Genomic DNA, 24,182 nt, shown 5'->3' with positions numbered 1-24,182 from the left:
TCGCGGATGCAGCGCGGAGCCAAGGCGGAGTCCGCGATCCGCCTTCGTTACAGATCCGTCACTGCGCGCAAGTTCGCGGCAGAGGTGGAAAGTCCAGGGGTCAGAAAGTAAAAGTCCTGCCATATTTTTTTGAGATAATTAAGTGATTAATTGAGTGATGATTGAGCATTATTGAAGACACCTGATGATAACAAGCAGAATCACCAAAGGAGAAAATCACAATTTTTAAGCCACCATCGTGGAGATGAGGGTTTGCTTTAGTTGAGCTCTTGACCCTTCACTTTTTAATATTAGAACATGTTTGGGCTGCTGTAACTGAAGTGTAACAGCCAGACAAGCAAAGAGAACAGATGGTCATTATGTGATCTGAATCACTGAACTAATTAAAAGCCTAATCTCTGAATTAGATATAGAGTAGACCAGGTACAGTTGGTACACTTTTTGCTTTTACTGTTACCACACCAAAATTATGGGATTGAAAAGAATTGAAACGAAGTGATTATTCATATGACATTTCTTTTACTTGTCTGCCAAAATATTATTAATAATTAACATCCATAAGTAGGTCATATTTTTCACAATTAGCTCATAAACACAAGAAGCTTTTTGTTCCAACTGTACCCATGTCGAAAACAGTCAGGTACAGTTGAAACAGTACCCTAGTACAGTTGAAACACCCATCCGGAATGCTGTAAAGCTGCCTAACCAATTCACTACAAATGTAAAATACCTTTAAAAATGAGAATTTAACAGTTTTTATTTCCATTTAGTATTTTATTTTATTATTTTGTTTAATTAAAAGTAGTTCATTTTGTAAAACATTGTGCAAGTAATGGCAAACAGTGATACAATATTTAATTTTAGGCCATAAATTTAATATTAACAGTTGAAAAGTTGAGTAACAGTAAAAACATTGAACAATTGCAAACAGCAATAATAAAACAGATGAAATCTATTATTTTAATAGATTAATAGATCTTAATAGAACTTACATCGTGCAACTAAACTGCATGGGCCGCAATAGGATTCTGTGGTGTGGGTATGTGTCTCAACTGTACCCCCGCTGACCACCTCAAACATTTCTCTAGATTTTACGATGACCTTGTATGACACAAAGTCATGCAATATGTCAGTGTTTAGAGCACAAAATAAGGTTTTACGAAAATGTAAGTTAACTTTAACAGTCATGTAAGGATGAGAAGCTATTCAATGTGGAAGCGACGTGGTGAAGTGAAAAAATTACCTTAGAAAAAACTTTTGCCGATATCTTCGGACTGGAGAAGCACATGTACTTCAAATTTCACACGATTGAAGAGGGCGCTAATATGCATGTGCTAAGAAAATTTCACAGATCAGACTTGTTGCGAACGCAAGTTATTTAAGGTGTTTCAACTGCACCCTATAACCAACTGTACCTGGTCTACCCTACATTATTGATTTCAGTATCAATATAATCTGAAGGATTTCATAAAAGTTGTTCTGATCGAAAAATAAAAATTCTTCTTTTAGGCACACACAGACATCAAGAATCAGCCTGTGAATCTCAACAACGGTGACAAGCAACATATTCTGATCAACAGATCAACTCTGAACATTAGAAAACAAGCTACTAAAAAGTCACAGAAAAACAGCGAAAAATAAAACAGTGAGAATAAAGAAAATTATTAAGACAATTCATCTCATAATTTTTTTTTATGCAGCAATGCATGATGGGAGCCGTGGATGAGTTTTGATTGGTAGCACCCAGAATGCACTGCAACATGCTTTACTATTCTCACCATTGTTGAGATTCACAGGATGATTCTTGATCTCTGTGTGTCTAAATGAAAGCCTTTCCCCCCCAAGAACAACCTTTTGATGAAACCTTTGAATTATTTTGAAAAAAAATAGGATCTTGTGCTGTAGAATCACAGTGCTGCTGTAATCAATAATGTAAATCTAACTCAGAGATTGAGCTCTAAATGAGTTCAGTGATTCAGATCAAATAATGATTGTGTGAAAACATAACCAACACCACCTGATCATCCTTTAACTTTGCTTGTTTGGTTGGTTTTAATGCAGTTAAAATTGCCCAAACAAATATAATATTAAAAAGTCAAGGGTCAAGAGCTCAACTAAAGCAAACACTCATCTCCACGATGGTGGCTTAAAATTGTGATTTTCTCCTTTGGTGATTCTGCTTGTTATCATCAGGTGTCTTCAATAATGCTCAATCATCACTCAATTAATCACTTCATTATCTCATTAACTTTAACACCGCTTCAGTGGGTGGAAAAAAAAAATATGGCAGGACTTTTACTTTCTGAACCCTGGACTTTCCACCTCTGCGCAATACCTCCGCGGTGGATCCGCCATGGAGTCCTTTTGCTGTGTGGGTAATGACACTGAATTAAACATAAATGCAGCTTTTGTGTCTTTATCAGCTTTTCTGCATGTATACTGGCCCTGATAATCATCACACATTCACTTACTGCTTGCTCCATTTCTGTAAATCGGTTTTTATGAATGAATGATGACTTACTAGCCTCTGCTCGTCTTTGTAAACAGCCGCTAGCGGCACCTGCTGGTAAAGAAGACTAACAGCAGATGGATATCATGCATCGGCACTCTACTGCTTTTCCTGCAGTTCCCGGATGTGAAATGTTGAATTTTCTGCCGAATTTAAACCACTGAATTTGTGGAAGCGAATTTGTCAAGTGAAATAAAATGGACTGAAAATTGCTAGTTGAATTTTATAGGTTGTATTTTTAAACAGAATTAATATTTTGGAAGTGAAATCTGAAAGGTGAATATAAATTACTGAATTTTGAATAATGAATATGTGTGTGAAATATTTTTAATTGAAATATTCACAACTTAAATATACAACCATGTTGAATTTCAACCCATAAAAATGCAAACCTTAAAAATACAGTGCATCAAAATGCAAGTACAGCTAATGTAATGTTTTTTTTTTTTTTTTTTTTTTCAATTAGTGCAATTCAACAAGCTTTTTATTTCAAAAACATTTGGCATTAATTTACTTCCATAGTGAATGCGTTTACATGATTTTAAACAACAACTCACCAGAAAGAAAAACCATGAAGACTCTGCTGCTGCAGCCGGATTCAAAATATAGATCATAATATCCAGCGTCTGATGTCATGATGTTTGTGATGGTCAGAGATCCAGTCTGATGATCCAGCTTCAGTCTGTCTCTGAATCTCTCAGTACCTTTATTACACTGAACATCTGTACAATTATATCTGAGATCTCCAGTGATTACAGCTATGCGAATGTCATTAAAACACCACACAATCTTCTCATATTCATACGTTTTAGCATCAGTGTGTAGAGTGACTGAATCTTTCACCATCACTAACACTGGCACTTCTTCATTAGGCGCACATGCAGAATCTGAAAGAAGAAATTAATAGTTTAGTATATGTATTATACTGGAATCAATGAACAATACAATCATAAATAGGATACAACATGAAAATGCAGTAAACTGAAAACTCATAAAGATTGTGGGTAGAGTCTGGATTGATTATTACTTGGTAAATATGCAACAGTAGGCTGTAATTAGCGGAGGAATGACATAAGTGCAGTCAGGATGGATAGTTCTTACTGCTACCCAGCCAACATAGCATGGTGGGGCCCAGATGGGTGTCACCTGGGCAGCCTAACTGGGGCCCAGACATTTTTGTCCACGGTTTCCATGGAGGCCCCACATGGGTTAGCCCAGATGAACTGAACACTACTCAGTGTGCACACTACAGGCTGTTAAATGAAACACAGAAACATGCTGGAGTTAATGAGATAATTAGGTGATAACGAGCAGAATCACTGAAGGACAGAGAAACAACAACTACGACTTACTTCAACCACAACCTTCGATGAAATCCACTGAAGATAAAAGACATTAAATCTCTGAAGATCTGATTAAACATCTCCACAAACAGCATTACCAGCTTCACTTATTACTAACCAGACTGACTTTATTTCTGACATACATCTACAAAAGTTGTTATTGAGAATTACCAGAGGTTTAGATGTTGATGATTTGTTGAAAATACGTTTGTTTTGATGTCACCGTGATCGAGGTCAGCGCTTACTTCAGTTAGGCAGTTTGACTCTTGACTGTTTTAGTAACAATGTTTCTTTGGCTGCTCTTGCTGTTTGTTATGACAAGAAAGACAAAAGACAATGTGTTTAGCTGTTGTCAGCTGTTTAATGATATGAATCTAATTGTCATCATGTTATGGCTTTGTTTAATAAAAATGTTATTAATTTTGTGCTGGATCTTCTCCAGAACTAAAAAAAAAAAAAAGTTACAAAAATCAGAGCAGAAAATTAAATCTGAAAAATACAATGTACATGAAATCCTTTAAAACATCTGCAAAATTAATTCACACACAGACATCAAGAATCAGCGTATGATTCTCAACAATGGTGACATGCTTCATGCTGCAATGCATTCTGGGTGCCTCATACAAAACTCATCCATGGCTCCCAGAATGCATTGCGGCATGAAGCATGTCACCATTGTTGAGATTCACACGCTGATTCTTGATGTCTGTGTAAGTGAATCTTGCAGGAGGTTTGAAATGTTTAGTGAACAATATATTTTTCAAACTTTCTGATTAAAACATTTTTACTGCCGTAATTCAAGAGGAGATCCAGCACAAAGTTAATCACTTTTTGCTCAAAAAATAGCTCAGTCATTAGATCAGTGAATTAAGCCACTAAATAATGACTGTATTTTTATCATTTAACAGCTGACCACATTGTCTCTTGTTTTTCTTGCCATAACAGACAGAAAAACACTAAAACAGTCAAGAGTCAAACTGCCTAACTGAAGTAAGCGCTGACCTCGATCACGGTGACATCAAACCAAACGTATTTCAACAAATCATCAACATCTAAATCTCTGGGAATTCTCCATAAGAGCTTTTGTAGATGAATGTCAGAAATAAAGTCAGTCTGGTTAGTAATAAGTGAAGCTGGTAATGCTGTTTGTGGAGATGTTTAATCAGATCTTCAGAGATTTAATGTCTTTTATCTTCAGTGGATTTCATCGAAGGTTGTGGTTGAAGTAAGTCGTAGTTGTTGTTTCTCTGTCCTTCAGTGATTCTGCTCGTTATCACCTAATTATCTCATTAACTCCAGCATGTTTCTGTGTTTCATTTAACAGCCTGTAGTGTGCACACTGAGCAGTGTTCAGTTCATCTGGGCTAACCCATGTGGGGCCTCCATGGAAACCGTGGACAAAAATGTCTGGGCCCCAGTTAGGCTGCCCAGGTGACACCCATCTGGGCCCCACCATGCTATGTTGGCTGGGTAGTAGTGGATTATGACTTTATTTTGAATGACAGATGTTGAGAATGCATTATTGTAATGTGATAATGTGGGATGGAGCACATCCATGAATACTCAACGTGTTAATAAAACAAGAAATTTCTTTGTGGTTCTGATCCCGCTGCTGCAGATGATTTGTAGATGATAAACTCCATGATCTGTGTCTCCGATGTATGGGATGGTCAGAGATCCAGTCTGATGATCCAGCTCCAGTCTGTCTCTGAATCTCTCAGTGCCATTATTACACTGAACATCTGTACAGATGAAACTGAGATCTCCACTGATTTCAGCTATGTGAATGCCACTAAAATACCATTGAATAACTTCTTGTTGGTTTGTTTCAACATTGGTGTGTAGTGTGACTTGGTCATTCTCAAACACATACAGATACTCATCCTCTAGAAAAACACGAGTACCTGAAGAAATTAACAGATAATTATAAGCCAAGTGAAATTATACAAGAGAAAAGTGCACTAAAAAATGTTTTTCTACAGATCATAAAGATTGTGGGTAGAGAAATATGTCTGGATTTCATAACTTGATAAGTATACAACAGTAGGTGGGTACAGTCAGAGGAGGATTGAAATAAGTGCAGTCAGGATGGATATCTCTCACTGCTAGTAGTGCATTATGGTTTTATTTTAAATGAAAAATGCTATTGTAATGTAAGAGCACATCTATTTAATGCACAGGAGCGAATCTCTCTGCTCCCATGCAGATTTTCTTTGCTCTTGACTTGCACAAAACTGGACATGCACTCTCAAATGTAAATTAATTACTCTATATCAGCTACCTACAAGATCAACGGTGGATATATTTATTACTAAATGATACTCACCAAACAAGATAACATGGAACGTCTTCATGATGCTAAAGTTGTTGCTGCTGATCAGTAGATTAAAAATTCCAAAATCTTTGGTTTTGGTGTTTGTGATGGTCAGAGATCCAGTCTGATGATTCACCTCCAGTCTGTCTCTGAATATCTGTTTACAGCGTTCTTCTGTACAGATCTTACTCTGATCTCCAATGATTTCAGCAATGAGTATGTCCCTAAAATACCACGTCATCACATCATTTGGTTTCTTTATTACTCCAGGATCTAAAGTCCCAGAACTTCTAATATCCAATCCATATACAAATTGTTGAACACCTGAAACACAAAACAATAGCTGCTAGAAGATCCTTTTTATGGAAAACCGCATTGAATCACTTTTGCACCCACAATAAATGTTGAAAATAAGAAAACCATAAACAAAATGAACAGGAGATTTTCAATATTTTAATGCAGAATAATTTACTGATCTTGTTACGGAACTATTATATTCACCAACAATACTTTCTTATCATAGATTACATCCTAAACTTTTTTATAACACATAATTGGAAAAGTGATGTTTTGACACACACAGACATCAGCATATGGATCTCAACAATGGTGACATACTTCATGCCGCAATGCATGCTGGGAGCCACCATAGTATAAAACTTCTTGATGGCTGTGTGTGATCTGTGACAAAGTGTTGTTGGTGAATGTAATGTTTGTTATCAAATAACCACTTTTGCTCAGGAGAGCAATTAGTAAACAATTTTGCTTTATGAGGCTGAAAACTATATCACTCAATCATCATTGTTTCTGGTTTTCTTTGCAACAGATGATGCATTTTTGTAAACACTGTTACAAAGACCACAGACTAACAAAAAAAGTTAAGAGTCAAACTGCCCAACTAAAGGAAACACTGACAACATATTCAATAAAACATCAACATCTAAACCTGTTAATTCTCAAAAAGAACTGCTGAGATCTTGAGAGATTTAATGTCTTCTTTTATCTTCAGTTGATTTCAGGCTGTGTGGCTTTAAGTCAGTTGTAGCTGTTTCATTTTCTGAGAGTTCAAGCATGATGTTGAACCAACATCACATTGTAACATTGATTCCATGACATTTTGAGAAAAAATGACAGCATTATATAGGGATTCAGTGCTGTTAACGTTAACATTAACACTGATTTATCATTATTTCGATGCCCAGATAGCAACTTTGTGTCGGCCCAAATCCGGCCCACATCTGGCACATGCGGAATGATGATCTGGCCCACATGTGGCAGGAATGATGGCACTTGGGCGGACCGCTCCTGTTTGCCAGATCTGGACCACAAGCAGGCCACAGAAATGCCAAATATCAGCCAAGAGCAAAGAACTGGACCTTATCTGATCCACAAAATCTTATGTATTATTTATAGAGTCATTTCAACATTAACAAGCCTGTTTTCAAGCAGAATCACTGAAGGAAAGAAGGAAACAGAAAAAAAGAGATGAGCAGAAACATAAGAACTACAACTGACTTCAGTCACAGCCTTAGAGGAAATCAACTAAAGATAAAAGACATTAAATCTCTGAAGATCTGATTAAACAACTCCACAAACAGCATTACCAGCTTCACTTATTACTAACCAGACTGACTTTATTTCTGTCACACGTCTACAGAAGCTCTTATTGAGAATTAACAGGTTTAACTCATTTGTTACATTTGAGGTTACCATGATGGTGATTGATATTTCCATTAGTTGGCCTCTTAACTTTATACGTATATAACTGTCTTTTATGACTGCTGTGATAGTGTTTACCAAACACATTAGCAGCAGCAATAAAAATTGAAACGAGATCAGGTGTTGGCTGTTACCCGTAGGTGATTTAACTAATCAATGATGTTATTTAGATGAAAAAAAATGTTTTGCACCATTAATACACTAACATTACAAACCCTGTGTTTCTGTGACATGAGCTTGAGCTGTATTGCAGAAATAATTATTTTTTTTTTAAAAAAAGGTACTTTGAGATGACACACTAAGACATCAAGAATCAGCACATGAATCTCAACTATGGTGACAATCAAAAGCCTCATGTAGACGCAATGCATGCTGGGTACTATAGTACAAAACTCCCAGAATGCATCAGAGCATTATGCAGCTGATGTGATTGTCTAAATATTTTGTTTATTGTCACCATCATTGAGATTCATATGCTGATTACTGATATCTGTGTTTGTCAACATAGTTTACCTTCTTGTGTTTTTATTTATTTTCATCTTCTAAGTGATTTCTGCAAAACATCTGGATTTCATTTCGCAGTAACGTTTAGCCTGAAGCAGGATATTTGATAGCTAATTGATGGACACAGTGTTGTTCACAGGCTTTATGATGATTACAAATTCATCAATAGTTAACAATGATCACATGATCATGCTTCAGTTTTCTTTGCTACTGCTAATGTGTTTGACTGAAACATTATCACAGCAGCTAGAGAAGTCAAATATATATGTTAAAAGTTAAGAGGCCAACTAATGGAAACATCAATCACCATCATGGTAACCTGAAATGAAACAAACATGAGAGTTAAACTTCTGTTAATTCTCAGCAGGAACTTCTGTAGACATGTGACAGAAATAAAGTCAGTCTGGTTAGTAATAAGTGAAGCTGGTAATGCTGTTTGTGGAGTTGTTTAATCAGATCTTCAGAGATTTCATGTCTTTTATCTTTAGTTGATTTCCTCTAAGGCTGTGACTGAAGTCAGTTGTAGTTCTTGTGTTTCTGCTCATCTCTTTTTTTTCTTGTTTCCTTCAGTGATTCTGCTTGAAAACAGGCTTGTTAATGTTGAAATGACTCTATAAATAATATATAAATATTTTGTGGATCAGATAAGGTCCAGTTCTTTGCTCTTGGCTGACATTTGGCATTTCTATGGCCTGCTTGTGGTCCAGATCTGGCAAACAGGAGCGGTCCGCCCAAGTGCCATCATTCCTGCCACATGTGGGCCAGATCATCATTCCGCATGTGCCAGATGTGGGCCGGATTTGGGCCGACACAAAGTTGCTATCTGGGTGGTTTCTTGGCACTTTCTTGATTAGAAATATTTTCCACAGTTTTGCTTATAAACATAAAAATGTAAGCATTTAAAAATGTAAGAGCTATCATCTTGACCAGGATAACCGTTATCTGTAACTGTTATACTGTAGGTTAAATATAGGTTTAAAAAAAACACCTCTGAATGTCACTGCAACATAGACATGACATGCAGTAAAAAAGTCAATCATGCACATGATTTACTAATTTGTTACCTCAATTTATAAATTGTGTGCACGATTACTCATTCATTCCCTTGATTTATAAATCATGCATGATTTAGCCTATTTTTTCCTGCATCTCATGTACGGGGCTCTGTACACTGCAAAAACTAAACACATTTTTAATATGATGAAATGTATAAGACTTGTTTTCAAACATAATTACTCACCATACACAGAAACAATGAAGTTCTTTTCACTGCTGCTGCTGTTGCTGCTGATAATCACTTGTTGATAAACTCCTGCATCTGTATAGGTGATATTTGTGATGGTCAGAGATCCAGTCTGATTATCCAGGTTCAGTCTGTCTCTGAATCTCTCAGTACCATCTTCACAACGAATATCTATACAGACATAACTGATATCTCCAGTGATTTCAGCTATGAGAGTGTCATAAAAATACCATATAATTCTGTCTTGTTGGTTTGCTTCAACACCAGTATGTAAAGTGATTGAATCTCCCTGCTTCACGAATGCTGGCACTCCATCTGTATCATTATCAAAAAAACCTGAAGAAATGAAAGTTAATTATAAGCCAAACCAACTGGCACTGCAGGTAAAACCAACTGACCAACAGGCGCAGAACACAGAACACAAAGAGATTAAACGGGCATGAAAATGACAGTAAATAGGGAGAGAAGGTGGGGCAAATTAACTAATAATAAGAGAACAAGGGAGTGGGGCCAAGACATTAGGAAGAGCGACACATGGAACGTAGAAACAAACATGACAGCCCACACAGCAAGGGACTCCGTGGCGGATCCGCATTCAAGTCGCCAAACCCGCGTGACTGTCACATCCGTTTTGACGCCGCCCAGAGGATCAGATCCGCATCCGGGCGGCACCATAAATTCTACTGTCAATCAGCGGATCCTGAGCGGACCCATGTCGGATCCGCGGACGCGCACGCGCCTTTACTGTAACGGTTGTATCAATTTGCGGGTCCCAAACGGACCCGCCGCGGAGGTAAGGTTTTAATCGCGGATGCGGAGCGGATGCAGCGCGGAGCCAAGGCGGGTCCGTGATCCGCCTTCGTTGCGGATCCGTCACTGCGAGCAAGTGGACTCCGATACGGGTCCGTTCGCGGCAGAGGTGGAAAGTCCAGGGCTCAGAAAGTAAAAGTCCTGCCGTATTTTTTTTCCACCCACTGAAGCATTAATGAGATAAATAAGTGATTAATTGAGTGATGATTGAGCATTATTGAAGACACCTGATGATAACAAGCAGAATCACCAAAGGAGAAAATCACAATTTTAAGACACCATCACAGAGGTCATGGTTTGCTTTAGTTGGGCTTTTGACCCTTCACTTTTTAATATTAGAATTTGTTTGGGCAGTTTTAACTGAATTATAACAGCCAGACAAGCAAAGAGAAAAGCTGGTCAGGTAACGTTGGTTATGTTTTCACATAATCATTATTTGATCTGAATCACTGAACTCATTTAGAGCCCAATCTCTGAGTTAGATTTACATTATTGATTACAGCATAAAATCAGCTTTATCAGTATAATCCAAAGGGTTTCACAAAAGTTGTTCTGAATAAAACAAAAAACAATTCTTTAAGGCACACACAGACATCAAGAATCAGCCTGTGAATCTCAACGACGGTGACAAGCAACATATTCTGATCAACAGATCAACTCTGAACATTAGAAGACAAGCTACTAAAAAGTCCTATAAAAACAGCAAAAAACAAAATAGTGAGAATAAAGAAAATTACTAAAACAGTTAAGCTCATAATTTATTCATGCAGCAATGCATGATGGGAGCCGTGGATGAGTTTTGATTGGTGGCACCCAGAATGCACTGCAACATGCTTTATGATGGCCACCACTGTTGAGATTCACAGGATGATTCTTGATCTCTGTGTGTCTAAATGAGGGTTTTTTTTCCTAAGAACTTTTGATGAAACCTTTGAATTATTTTGAAAAAAAAAAAAAAAAACTGGATCTTGTGCTGTAGAATCACAGTGCTGCTGTAATCAATAATGTAAATCTAACTCAGAGATTGGGCTCTAGATGAGTTCAGTGATTCAGATCAAATAATGATTATGTGAAAACATAACCAACACCACCTGATCATGTTTTAACTTTGCTTGTCTGGTTAGTTTTAATGCAGTTAAAACTGCCCAAGTAAATTCTAAGGTTAAAAAGTCAAGGGTCAAGAGCTCAACTAAAACAAACCCTGACCTCTGTGATGGTGTCTTAAAAATTGTGATTTTCTCCTTTGGTGATTCTGCTTGTTATCATCAGGTGTCTTCAATAATGCTCAATCATCACTCAATTAATCACTTATTTATCTCATTAATGCTTCAGTGGGTGGAATAAAAATATGGCAGGACTTTTACTTTCTGAGCCCTGGACTTTCACTTTCTGAGCCCTGGACTTTCCACCTCTGCGCGATACCTCCGTGGTGGATCCGATACGGAGTCCTTTTGCTGTGTGGGTGGAGCGGTCCGTGTACGTTTTGATAGTTTGTTTTCCAATTTGAAATTAAATACGCAGAAACGAGAAAACGGTCGTTTCCCGTTTTTTCGTTTGTAAAAAAAAAAACGGAAAAACGAGATTTTGACTCGATTTTCGTTTTTTTCGGGTCACGGATAGAAAATGGAAACACGACTTCAAAACTCGTTTTCCACATGTGGGCGGTCATTACACGCCCCTTTCAGCCGATTGGTCAATCAAATCTGAGCCAATGACGTCATCTTCAGTTCGTTCAACAAAATAATAGTCCTCAGTAGATGTCATAAATCGGCTTTCTTCTGTGCAACCTAACGCGTATTTCACAGAAATATGTTTGCACAGATAAAAAAAAAAAAAAGTTTAAAAAACCTAATTAAGTCTGTTTTTAAGCTGTCATTGTGTTTTTAAGCTGTCATTGTGTTTTTAAAATGTAAAATGTAAATGCCTCTACATCTGTTACCAAGCGTATGACATCCTTTGGGCTACTACCACCGATCAATAGGCTATACATAATGATAGACTATTCTCTATTATAGATCAGTGGCTACTGCACTCATTTTTTTTCTTATTTTAATGTTTTGTTTACATTTTATACATTTAAATTCAATCATTTAGCAGACGCATTCCTTGCAGTAGACTATGCAGTCATATTAGAAAATAGGCTATCCACTAGGTGGCAACACCATAACGTTATCACCATCGGGGGCTTTTTAGTTTTCCTTAGCTTATAAATGGCCATACAGATTTTATCTCTTAAATTAAACACTTTTATGAACACAGTGAACATTATTATATGTCACAGTTTACTTGCTATCCTCACTTTTTCTGTCTTTCCTTCGCTTTTGAATGAATTAGCTATAAATGGCCCTGAACATTTTACTTTCAATTTCGATTTAACGGCTATTGGCGATTCGATTGCTTTAGTGGTCTTTGTAATTATTTTATTTTGTAAATATTCGTGGCTTAAACAGCGGGAAAATTTACTGTATGCAGTTCTGTGGATGTTTTGAAAAACTTAAACTAAACGAAAATTATTGTTGCTTTGTCAATATAATTTCTGTTTTTCCCCCTGACTTTTTAACTGATGCGATCATCGTTTCATTAACCGACAAGATTATATTAAATTAGAATTAAATGAAATTTGATAAATGTCTGTGAATCATTAAAAAATCCCAGGGTTTAGTTTTAGCCTACATGAACAAATAGCAGAATAAACAACAGAACATGAGGATTCATCATCATCACGCACCTGCAGCGCTTCTGTGAATGGAGAACAAAGTATTCAATTATATAAAAGGAATAAATAGCCTATGTCTATGCGCGAAATTTATTTCACTTAAGTAATTAACATATTACCAAAATGAAAGGGGAAAAATGCGACAATATGAGTGTCGGTTCATTTTTGAGAAGTTCATAGAAAGGAAACCGAGACGGCAGAACATTTCTTTGTTTATTTTACGAGCAATGTTTGTTTTATTGTGAGTGTACAAAAATAATAGGCCTATTTAACCCTTCACAGATTCGAATGGTGTTACATATATTTGACCATAAATGTCAAATTTAAGTTGTTTCCGCTTTTAGGATAAGAAAATTCAAGTGAACGCGTCGGCGCCTCACGCGCAACATCAATTTTAGTAACTTGACATCACAGCCTGTTAACTGTCAAAATAACATACATTCAACCAAATATATAAAAAGTTATACTGCTCATTTTAAGTAGTCTGTGTAGGCTACAATAAAAGCGTTTAAATAATAAATATAGTTTAGCCTCCAAATCGTGAATATTGAAACATTTGGATTTGTGTCAAATTAGAGAGGTAGTTATAACGCCGGATTCTGTTTCAATTCAGCTTTAAATTAATTCGTTTTGGCTTAACATTTATATATTATTTTTGTCATAACTAAAATAGCTATGTAGCTAACTGTAATTTTGATCTTTAATGTTTGATCTTTACATATTCCCTCAGTCTTTTAACCAAAGGGTTATTAACATTATATTCGGCAGGCAATGTTAGGCTATATAAAATAAATAAAGAGAGATGAGCTATTGTTCGTTTTTCAAAATTGCTTACACTCCTTATTTATTGTGATTTATTCTATTTATTTAAAATAGAATAAAATAAAAACTGTAGTTTTTTTTTTTTTTTTTTTTTTAAATCTGTGCTTTTGTTTGCTGATTAACATTTCTGAAATAAATATTTCTGTGAAATACGCGTTAGGTTGCACAGAAGAAAGCCGATTTATGACATCTACTGATATAGCGGCAGAGGACTGTTATTCTGTTGAACGAACTGAAGATGACGTCACTGGCTCAGATTTGTTTGACCAATCGGCTGAAAGGGGCGTGTAATGACCACCCACATGTGGAAAACGAGTTTTGAAGTCGTGTTTCCGTTTTTCTATCCGTGACCCGAAAAAACGAAAATCGAGTCAAAATCTCGTTTTTCCGTTTTTTTTAACAAACGAAAAAACGGGAAACGACCGTTTTCTCGTTTCTGCGTATTTAATTTCAAATTGGAAAACAAACTATCAAAACGTACACGGACCAGGAGCACATGGCAATGAACACAATCATAAGCCATATGCTCAAAATAAAATCACAACACACCAGACTGAAGTACAACGATTTCCCGATTATTTTTGTATTATTAGTTTATTATTAGTAGTAATATTACTTTATTAACAAAAGACTTCCAGCCATTACACATTATTACACTTATTACTGACCACTTCAACTTTATTTCTACACACTGTTAGACCTTGCCGGGCTTTTTTACAGTAAAATACTGGCAACACTGTTGCCAGTTATTTACTGTAATCTACAGTATGTTACTGTAAAGATACCATACACTAAATTAAAACTCATGTTACCTCATTTCATTTACAGAAACCAACTGCTTCAAATTGTCAGAGTGCCATTTAAATTTACAAACTAATTTTTATTGTATGCTAATAATATGAGCATATTATTACTATGAACTTATTTCTTTAGAGTTCATTAAAATATTTCAAATAAAAAGATTTTCACTGCATCAGCAACTACACAATCACCACCTGTTAAATAAAACAACATGCAGCATATCATCAACATATTTTGATCTTCTCCTGAACCTAAGCACAGGCTCTACTCTTCAGCACAATGGTAACCCACAAAACTCAGTTTTACAGTAAACTACTGGCAACAGTGTTGCCCGTATATTACTGTTTTTTAACTTACAGTTTGTTACTGTTAAAATATATGTTGTGGGTGTGTCTTTTTATTTTACACCTTTAACCCTTTCAACCCCACAGGAACATCCTCTAGTGTCCACACCAGAGTCCTGCACGCATGGGCGCCGTATAGGGGGGAAAAGTTAGGACAATTCCAAGGGCCCCTGACTGACAGGGGCCCCAACAAATAGGTAAAAACTAATTTAAAATGTTTATTATATTATACACTATATAAACCATCATCATTGAGTATATTTCAAATAATAATAAAATGAATGATGTCTTTGATTTGACTTATTTTGGCAATAAAAGTTAAATATCACCATTGACCAAAAAATAAAACATCCATATTGACCGACCACCCCCCTGTATCTGCATGAAATGGTTTGGTCCTGCCTTAGCGCACTCATCGGTGACGGTGTTTAGTTAGTCGCAGACAGTCAATCAATGCATGGCGCACAAGAAATACAGAGACCAGGGCTGGACTGGTAATCTGGCATACCGGGCATTTTCCCGGTAGGCCGACGCATTTTGGGGCCGATAAAAGTTTATTTTTTTTATTTTATTTTAATTTTTTTGCCAAGGACTGGCCCATTGGTTTGTCTTCTGAACTGACAGGCCAAAGTGAGAGAGACCTCCCCCTCCCGCGCTGTTTTTTGTTTTTAATTGGAGCGCGTGAGAAACTGCAAAAGGCAAATATACCCGCTCACCACTGCCGCCCTATGAAGTAATAAACAGCGCAAGTCGCTTGAAGACTTGATCCTTTCAGAATTTAGTTTAGAACAGTCGTGTGATATCATGGGAACATTACAGGTTCGGTGGTGAATCTAGCTGAAAACAGCCGCGACCATGTAAAGACATGACGAGGTAAACTGGAAAACGCCAATACACACAACTACAAGCTTGTCAATCCAACACCACCACCTTTATAGTAATTTACCTTGCAGCTACTAACAGTGAAGAAATATGGTGTTTTGGCAGAAATGTATTTATTAAAAATGCTGCTATTATTAGGCCTACTTATGTTTAATATTGCGGAATATACTGTAAATCACTTTCTTTCATGGTCCGTGTACGTTTTGATAGTTTGTTTTCCAATTTGAAATGAAATACGCAGAAACTAGAAAACGGTCGTTTCCCGTTTTTTCGTTTGTTAAAAAAAATGGAAAAACGAGATTTTGACTCGATTTTCGTTTTTTCGGGTCACGGATAGAAAATGGAAAAACTTGAAACACAATGGTCATTACACGCCCCTTTCAGCCGATTGGTCAATCAAATCTGAACCAGTGACGTCATCTTCAGTTCGTTCAACAAAATAACAGTCTCTCCTGCTATATCAGTAGATGTCATAAATCGGCTTCCTGTGCAACCTAACGCGTCCCACACAGCAAGGGACTCCTATGCGGATCCGCATTCAAGTCGCCAAACCCGCGTGACTGTCACATCCGTTTTGACGCCGCCCAGAGGATCAGATCCGCATCCGGGCGGCACCATAAATTCTTCTGTCAATCAGCGGATCCTGAGCGGACCCATGTCGGATCCGCGGACGCGCACGCGCCTTTACTGTAACGGTTGTATCAATTTGGGGGTCCCAAACGGACCCGCCGCGGAGGTAAGGTTTTAATCGCGGATGCAGCGCGGAGCCAAGGCGGGTCCGTGATCCGCCTTCGTTGCGGATCCGTCACTGCGAGCAAGTGGACTCCGATACGGGTCCGTTCGCAGCAGAGGTGGAAAGTCCAGGGCTCAGAAAGTAAAAGTCCTGCCATATTTTTTTTCCACCCACTGAAGCATTAATGAGATAAATAAGTGATTAATTGAGTGATGGTTGAGCATTATTGAAGACACCTGATGATAACAAACAGAATCACCAAAGGAGAAAATCACAATTTTTAAGACACCATCACAGTGGTCATGGTTTGCTTTAGTTGGGCTTTTGACCCTTGACTTTTTAATATATGAATTTGTTTGGGCAGTTTTAACAGAATTATAACAGCCAGACAAGCAAAGAGAAAAGCTGGTCAGGTAACGTTGGTTATGTTTTCACATAATCATTATTTGATCTGAATCACTGAACTCATTTAGAGCCCAATCTCTGAGTTAGATTTACATTATTGATTATAGCACAAAATCAGCTTTATCAGTATAATCCAAAGGGTTTCACAAAAGTTGTTCTGAATAAAACAAGAGTATTTCTTTCAGGCACACACAGACATCAAGAATCAGCCTGTGAATCTCAACAACGGTGACAAGCAACATATTCTGATCAACAGATCAACTCTGAACATTAGAAAACAAGCTACTAAAAAGTCCCATAAAAACAGCAAAAAACAAAATAGTGAGAATAAAGAAAATTACTAAAACAATTAAGCTCATAATTTATTCATGCAGCAATGCATGATGGGAGCCGTGGATGAGTTTTGATTGGTGGCACCCAGAATGCACTGCAACATGCTTTATGATGGCCACCACTGTTGAGATTCACAGGATGATTCTTGATCTCTGTGTGTCTAAACGAGGGCTTTTTTTCCTAAGAACTTTTGATGAAACCTTTGAATTATTTTGAAAAAAAAAAAATGGATCTTGTGCTGTAGAATCACAGTGCTGCTGTAATCAATAATGTAAATCTAACTCAGAGATTGGGCTCTAGATGAGTTCAGTGATTCAGATCAAATAATGATTATGTGAAAACATAACCAACACCACCTGATCATGTTTTAACTTTGCTTGTCTGGTTAGTTTTAATGCAGTTAAAACTGCCCAAGTAAATTCTAATGTTAAAAAGTCAAGGGTCAAGAGCTCAACTAAAGCAAACCCTGACCTCTGTGATGGTGTCTTAAAAATTGTGATTTTCTCCTTTGGTGATTCTGCTTGTTATCATCAGGTGTCTTCAAAAATGCTCAATCATCACTCAATTTATCACTTAATTATCTCATTAACTTTAACACTGCTTCAGTGGGTGGAAAAAAAATATGTCAGGACTTTCACTTTCTGAGCCCTGGACTTTCCACCTCTGCGCGATACCTCCGTGGTGGATCCGATACGGAGTCCTTTTGCTGTGTGGGGTATTTCACAGAAATGTTTATTTCAGAAATGTTAATCAGCACACAGACTGTTGTAATGCTGTTTGTAGTTTAATATGCATAGTGAAACTGCGCTACCCACACAGAGGAGCGGATGAAAAGCACAGATTTAAAAAACAAATACAGTTTTTATTTTATTCTATTTTGAATAAATAGAATAAATCACAACAAATAAGTAGTGTAAACAATTTTGAAAAACGAACAATAGCTCATCTCTCTTTATTTATTTATTTTATATAGCCTAACATTGCCTGCTGAATATAGGCTAATGTTAATAACCCTTTGGTTAAAAGATTGAGGTAAAGATCAAACATTAAATATCAAAATTACAGCTACATAGCTATTTTAGCTATGACAAAAATATATAAATGTTAAGCCAAAACGAATTAATTTAAAGCTGAACTGAAACAGAAACCGGCGTTATAACTACACAGCAAAATGCCCAGTGTTAAATGAACACCCAAAGTGTACATATGACTCCATCTTACCTGGAGTTAAAAAGTAACACTGAAGCAGTGTTAAAGTTAATGAGATAATTGATTGATAATTGATTGATGATTGAGTGATGATTGACAATTAGTGGAGACACCTGATGATAATAAGCAGAATCACTGAAGGAAAGAGAGAAAAAAGGTGTTAATTAATGATTTATGGAATGTTTTATTTCAAGTCACCATGAAAGAGGTCAGCGTTTGCTTTAGTTGGGCTCTTGACTCTTTACCTTTTATTATTAATTTTCTCTGGCTGCTCCAACTTTGTGTTTGTAAAGCACATTTGTTATAGTCAGAGAAAAAAAGGATCTGGTCACAATATAATTTTATGAACGTTGAATTAAGCCAGTTGTCATTTAAAGTCTAAATCTCTGACTGTGTGCTTGACGTGTAGCTTTAGTGTTAATGATTGTAGTCCTGTGAGTTTACAGCTTGAGATCCAACAGCAGGAAGACCTTTTTTTTGTCTTTTTTTTAAGAATAATACATTATGCACTGAAGCTTCAGTGTTTAAACACACAGACATCAAGAATCAGCATCTGATTCTCAAGAACGGTGACGATAAATAAATACAAAATACTGACAAACAGATCGACTCTGAACATCACAAAACAAGCTACTGTCACAACAAAACAACAGAAAAATAAAGCAAACATGAACAATCTACGAAAATTACAGGACAATTCAGCTGCATAATTTATTCATGCAGCAATGCATGATGGGAGCCATGGATGCGTTTTGATTGGTGGCTCCCATCATGCACTGCAACATGAAGCACTTTGATTGTCACCATTGTTGAGGGTCATATGCTGATTCTTCATGTCTGTGTGTGTTTAAAAAAAAACCTTCAAATTATAAAAGCTCTGCTGGATCTCAACAGATTTACTGTAAAGAAACAATATAACATCTATATCACCAGCTAATACTGGATGTCAGCAATGATTCTGACCATTTCACAATGAGTAAACACAACCATTATGACTGTGAGTCCCAAAACATTGTAAAACTAAATTAATCAACTTTAGCCCTATTGGGAAACACAGCCCAGATCATAGTATCTCTGGCCATAACAAATGTGCTTTGCAAACACAAAGTTGGAGCAGCCAGAGATAAATTAAAGTTAGTAAATAGAGTCAAGAGCCCAACTAAAGGAAATGCTTTTCACCATCATGGTGACTTCGAACTAAACTTTCATTAAAACATTAACATCTAAACATCTGTTCATTCTCAGTAAGAACTTTTGTTGATGTGTGACAGAAATCAAACCAAACTGGTTAATAATAAGTGTAATAATGTTTAATGGCTGGAAGTCAGTTGTAGTTGTTGTGTCTCTCTCTTTTTCTCTTGTTGTTTCTTCAGTGATTCTGCTTATTATCATCAGGTGTCTCCACTAATTGTCAATCATCACTCAATCATCAATCAATTATCTCATTAACTTTAACACTGCGTCAGTGTTACTTTTTAACACCCGGCAAGATGGAGTCATATGTACACTTTGGGTGTTCATTTAACACTGGGGATTTTGCTGTGTACTCTCTAATTTGACACAAATTCAAATGTTTCAATATTCACGATTTGGAGGCTAAACTATATTTATTGTTTAAACGCTTTTATTGTAGCCTACACAGACTACTTAAAATGAGCAGTATAACTTTTTATATATTTGGTTGAATGTATGTTATTTTGACAGTTAACAGGCTGTGATGTCAAGTTACTAAAACTGATGTTGCGCGTGAGGCGCCGACGCGTTCACTTGAATTTTCTTATAAAAGCGGAAACAACTTAAAATACTCAGACATTTATGGTCAAATATATGTAACACCATTCGAATCTGTGAAGGTTAAATAGGCCTATTATTTTTGTACACTCACAATAAAAACAAAACATTGCTCGTAAAATAAACAAAGAAATGTTCTGCCGTCTCTGTTTCCTTTCTGTGAACTTCTCAGAAATGAACCGACACTCATATTGTCGCATTTTTTTCCCCTTTCATTTTAGTAATATGTTAATTACTTAAGTGAAATAAATTTCGCGCACAGACATAGGCTATTTATTNGTCACATGATCCTTCGGCGGGGGTTTGATAAAGCTCTCCAGCAAGGAAAAGTCACAGAGGAACAGCTGATGCAGAACGTCTCGATACACTGGTTCAGCGACTGTGGCGTTCGTCCCGTCCATCTTGACTGATAACATTAGCGCCACATGCCGCAGCGGCTCAAACAGGTAAAACATATTGGATCCCTGCTGGTTAAAAAATTCACCAACGAAAGAAGAGCCTGAGCGAGTCGTAGCCAGCAGAAGGACGTGTTTCCGTCCTCCAGCTGCAGATGCAGGCGAGACACTCTGCTGGATGGACCTTGGCAAGTTTACCAGCTTTTCAGACACCCTGAAGATGACATCAGAAATTGTTCACAGTTACAGGTACGATAGTTGCCATTAGTGCTAAATGGTCAGTTCACCAGAAAATTATCATGGTAACACTTTACAATACTGTTGCACTAATATGCATTAATTCATGCTTAACTAATGCACAGATAATCATGCGTTAATGTATGACTCATGAAGAACTAAATCATTAATTAATAATTACTGCATCAGCAACTAATAAAGAGTCTATATGATTAATATATTAAGTAATATATGAATTGTTATTAATTAAATGTGTCATAATGTATTAATTCCTTAATAACATATTTTATTAACTAAAGTGCAAATTAATGTGTTAATTACCACAATGGGTTGAAGCCATGTACTTCAACTTTCAGTTGTCTGCTTTAATTAATCAGTAGCTAATGATTTGAAAATGCATCATTATGTTATGACTTTACTCGTTGAGGCACATGACTATTAACTAATTGTTAAGTAATATGTAATTAAAGAGTTTTGACAGTTGCACATGCAGTGAGGGTAATGACAGAGAATGTGTTTGAAGGATGCACACACATATCAGCACACCAGAATCTGAACTACTGACCACTGTTACACTGTGTTTAAACTGGACATGACCATTATCGAATAATGTGACAAACCATTGCAAGTCCATTTGTCCTTCATAACAGAAGCAGCATTTTGTTGTGTCATGTAGCGTCCCCGCGTCTAGTGTAGCATCACTATTACTGATTATAATAGGTTCTATTCTCTTTGTCCGGTCTTGACACAGTGTTACGAAATAGCAGTGCCCGGCCACATGTTCTCAGTGTTCCACCTTTGAATCCTTGACCTCAAGCTTAACCTGACATATTCCTGTGCCATGAACAACAAGACTCTGGATGCAGCAGTTCATCTGATACAGTGGAGTCCCGGTTGTAGATGGTTGGAAATTTAAATTCCCTGGCTTAGTGTAGATGTCAAAACCATAATGACATATTACTTTACAATTAGTTAATAGTCATGTGCATCAACAAGTAAAGTTATAACATAATGATACATTTGAAAATCATTAGCTAATGATTAATTATAGCAAACACCTGGAAGTTGAAGTACATGGCTTCAACCCATTGTGGTAATTAACCAGAGCACGCTTCAGCGCGCTTTACTCCAACGATTGCAAAGGGAGCTTTCTTTGATTGTTTTCTTTATGTAATTTAATCACCGTTAAATAACAGATTATTTTCATCCTACTAAGAGAAACAATGCAAGTTGACGTTTAGTCTGTTGAGTCCAGGCACTGCACAATATTTTGTAATCCTCAACGGCATGTTTATTGCTTGGTAGCTTGATCTGGTTTAGTACCACGCAGGCCTATGTTACTTAGGCTACCTATTCTATTGCATGTCATGCACGAATCGGTGGGTGGGCTAAACAGGCAGTGATGAAGTAGGCGTTGATCTTCTTCTGCGGAGGCGGTGCTTGCTGCCCTTTGACGTCATAGATCCCACTTTGAAAATCCTGTCGTTTGCTGGGTCTGGTGTCAATAAAAGGTTGTCGGTGTGGCCGAGGCTACGTCTGTACGCATTTCCCCCGTTCGCTCTGCTCCCGGGAGTTCTGGAGAAAGTACGCCAGGAAGGGGTCAGTCTAATATTGGTAGCCCCGTACTGGCCAACCAGGATATGGTTTTCAGACCTAATTTCACTCTTAGACGGCTCCCCAATGGAGCTTCCTCTCAGGCAGGACCTCCTGTCTCAAGCGGGCGGCACAATAATTCATCCACGCCCAGAATTATGGAAGCTGTGGGCCTGGTCTCTGAGGGGGCTAGGATCATAGATGCTGGTCTCCCAACTGAGGTTGTGGAGACCATTCATCATCCAAGTGGATGCTGCACACTGGTGGTGGATGAGGAGAGACCCCTGATATGATTGGAAAGTGCTTTGTGTGTACAGTAGTACATATGAAAGCGCTATATAAATGCCTCATTCATTCATTCATTCATTCTTCACTCCAGAGCTCCCTCCATGAGGAAGCTGTATGCATATAAATGGAAATTGTTCTCTACTTGGTGTAGACAATGTAATACAGACCCTGTCCATTCTTCTATCAGCCTTGTGCTACAATTTCTCCAAGAAAGATTCTCGGATGGTTTATAAGGTCTACGTTGTGGCTATTTCAGCCTATCATGCTCCTCTGGGGGTTCCTCGGTGGGTCGAGACCCCCCTCGTTATACTCTTCCTCTGTGGTACCCTGAGGTTGAGGCCTTCAGTGCGTACAAGAACTCTGGCCTGGGACTTGGCCGTGGTACTGGAAGGGTTAGCTGAGGCTCCCTTCAAACCACTAGAGGAAGTTTCAGAGAAATTCCTCACCCTAAAGACTATATTCTTGTTTGCTATTTCATCTCTTAAAAGGATAGGAGATCTTCAAGCACTTTCAGTTGCTCCCTCGTGTCTGGAATTCACACCTGGAATGGTCAAGGCGTTCCTACACACTAGACCAGGCTACGTGCCTAAGGTTCCCAACAACATCCCAGGCCCTATTGTACTTCAGGCCTTCTATCTTCCTCCATTTACAACTTTGGATCAGGAGAAACTCAATCTCCTCTGCCCAGTGAGGACTTTGGATGCATATGTCCACAGAGCTGCCCTGTGGCATAAAACAGATCAGTTATTTGTATGTTACGGGTCTCCTAAGAAAGGAGGCCCAGCGTCCAAGCAGAGGATGAGCAAGTGGTTGGTTGAGGCTATCTCACTTGCATATGAAGTGGCCGGTCAGCCATTTCCACTAGCTGTCCGCGCCCATTTTACCAGGGGTATGGTGGCCTCAAAGGCCTTGATGGCAGGAGTTTCCATCAATGATATATGTGATGCAGCTGGATGGTCATCCCAGCACACATTCATTAGGTTTTATAACCTGGACGTATGCTCCACTCCGGGGTCGTCGGTTCTGTCTACAAGATAACAGACAGGTACTTGGTTCTACGGCGTTGTTGGGACAGCGTTCCCATAACGTCATATGACGTAGCGTCAACAGTTCCCATGAAAGGGAACGTCTCGGATTACTTGTGTAACCCTGGTTCCCTGAATAGGGAACGAGACGCTACGTCGCATTGCC

The 24,182-nt window shown here is 37.6% G+C and overlaps 1 protein-coding gene across 1 annotated transcript in view; it reads right to left on the bottom strand.

Moving 5' to 3' along the window:
* Positions 1-20,879, bottom strand: part of LOC125264085 — a 36,251-nt gene extending 15,372 nt beyond the window's left edge. The window contains exons 1-5 of the mRNA XM_048183329.1: positions 20,813-20,879; positions 9,630-9,968; positions 6,179-6,490; positions 5,421-5,756; positions 3,067-3,396 (exon numbers count right to left, since the gene is read on the bottom strand). Of these exons, the coding sequence (XP_048039286.1) occupies positions 3,067-3,396; positions 5,421-5,756; positions 6,179-6,490; positions 9,630-9,968; positions 20,813-20,879 (1,384 nt within the window). The remainder of the gene's footprint in view (positions 1-3,066; positions 3,397-5,420; positions 5,757-6,178; positions 6,491-9,629; positions 9,969-20,812) is intronic.
* Positions 20,880-24,182: the final 3,303 nt, after the last annotated feature.

Source organism: Megalobrama amblycephala, linkage group LG3 (genome assembly GCF_018812025.1).
Source record: "Megalobrama amblycephala isolate DHTTF-2021 linkage group LG3, ASM1881202v1, whole genome shotgun sequence".
In the NCBI taxonomy this organism is placed as follows: Eukaryota; Metazoa; Chordata; class Actinopteri; order Cypriniformes; family Xenocyprididae; genus Megalobrama; species Megalobrama amblycephala.
This window is presented reverse-complemented; position numbering and strand designations above follow the sequence as displayed.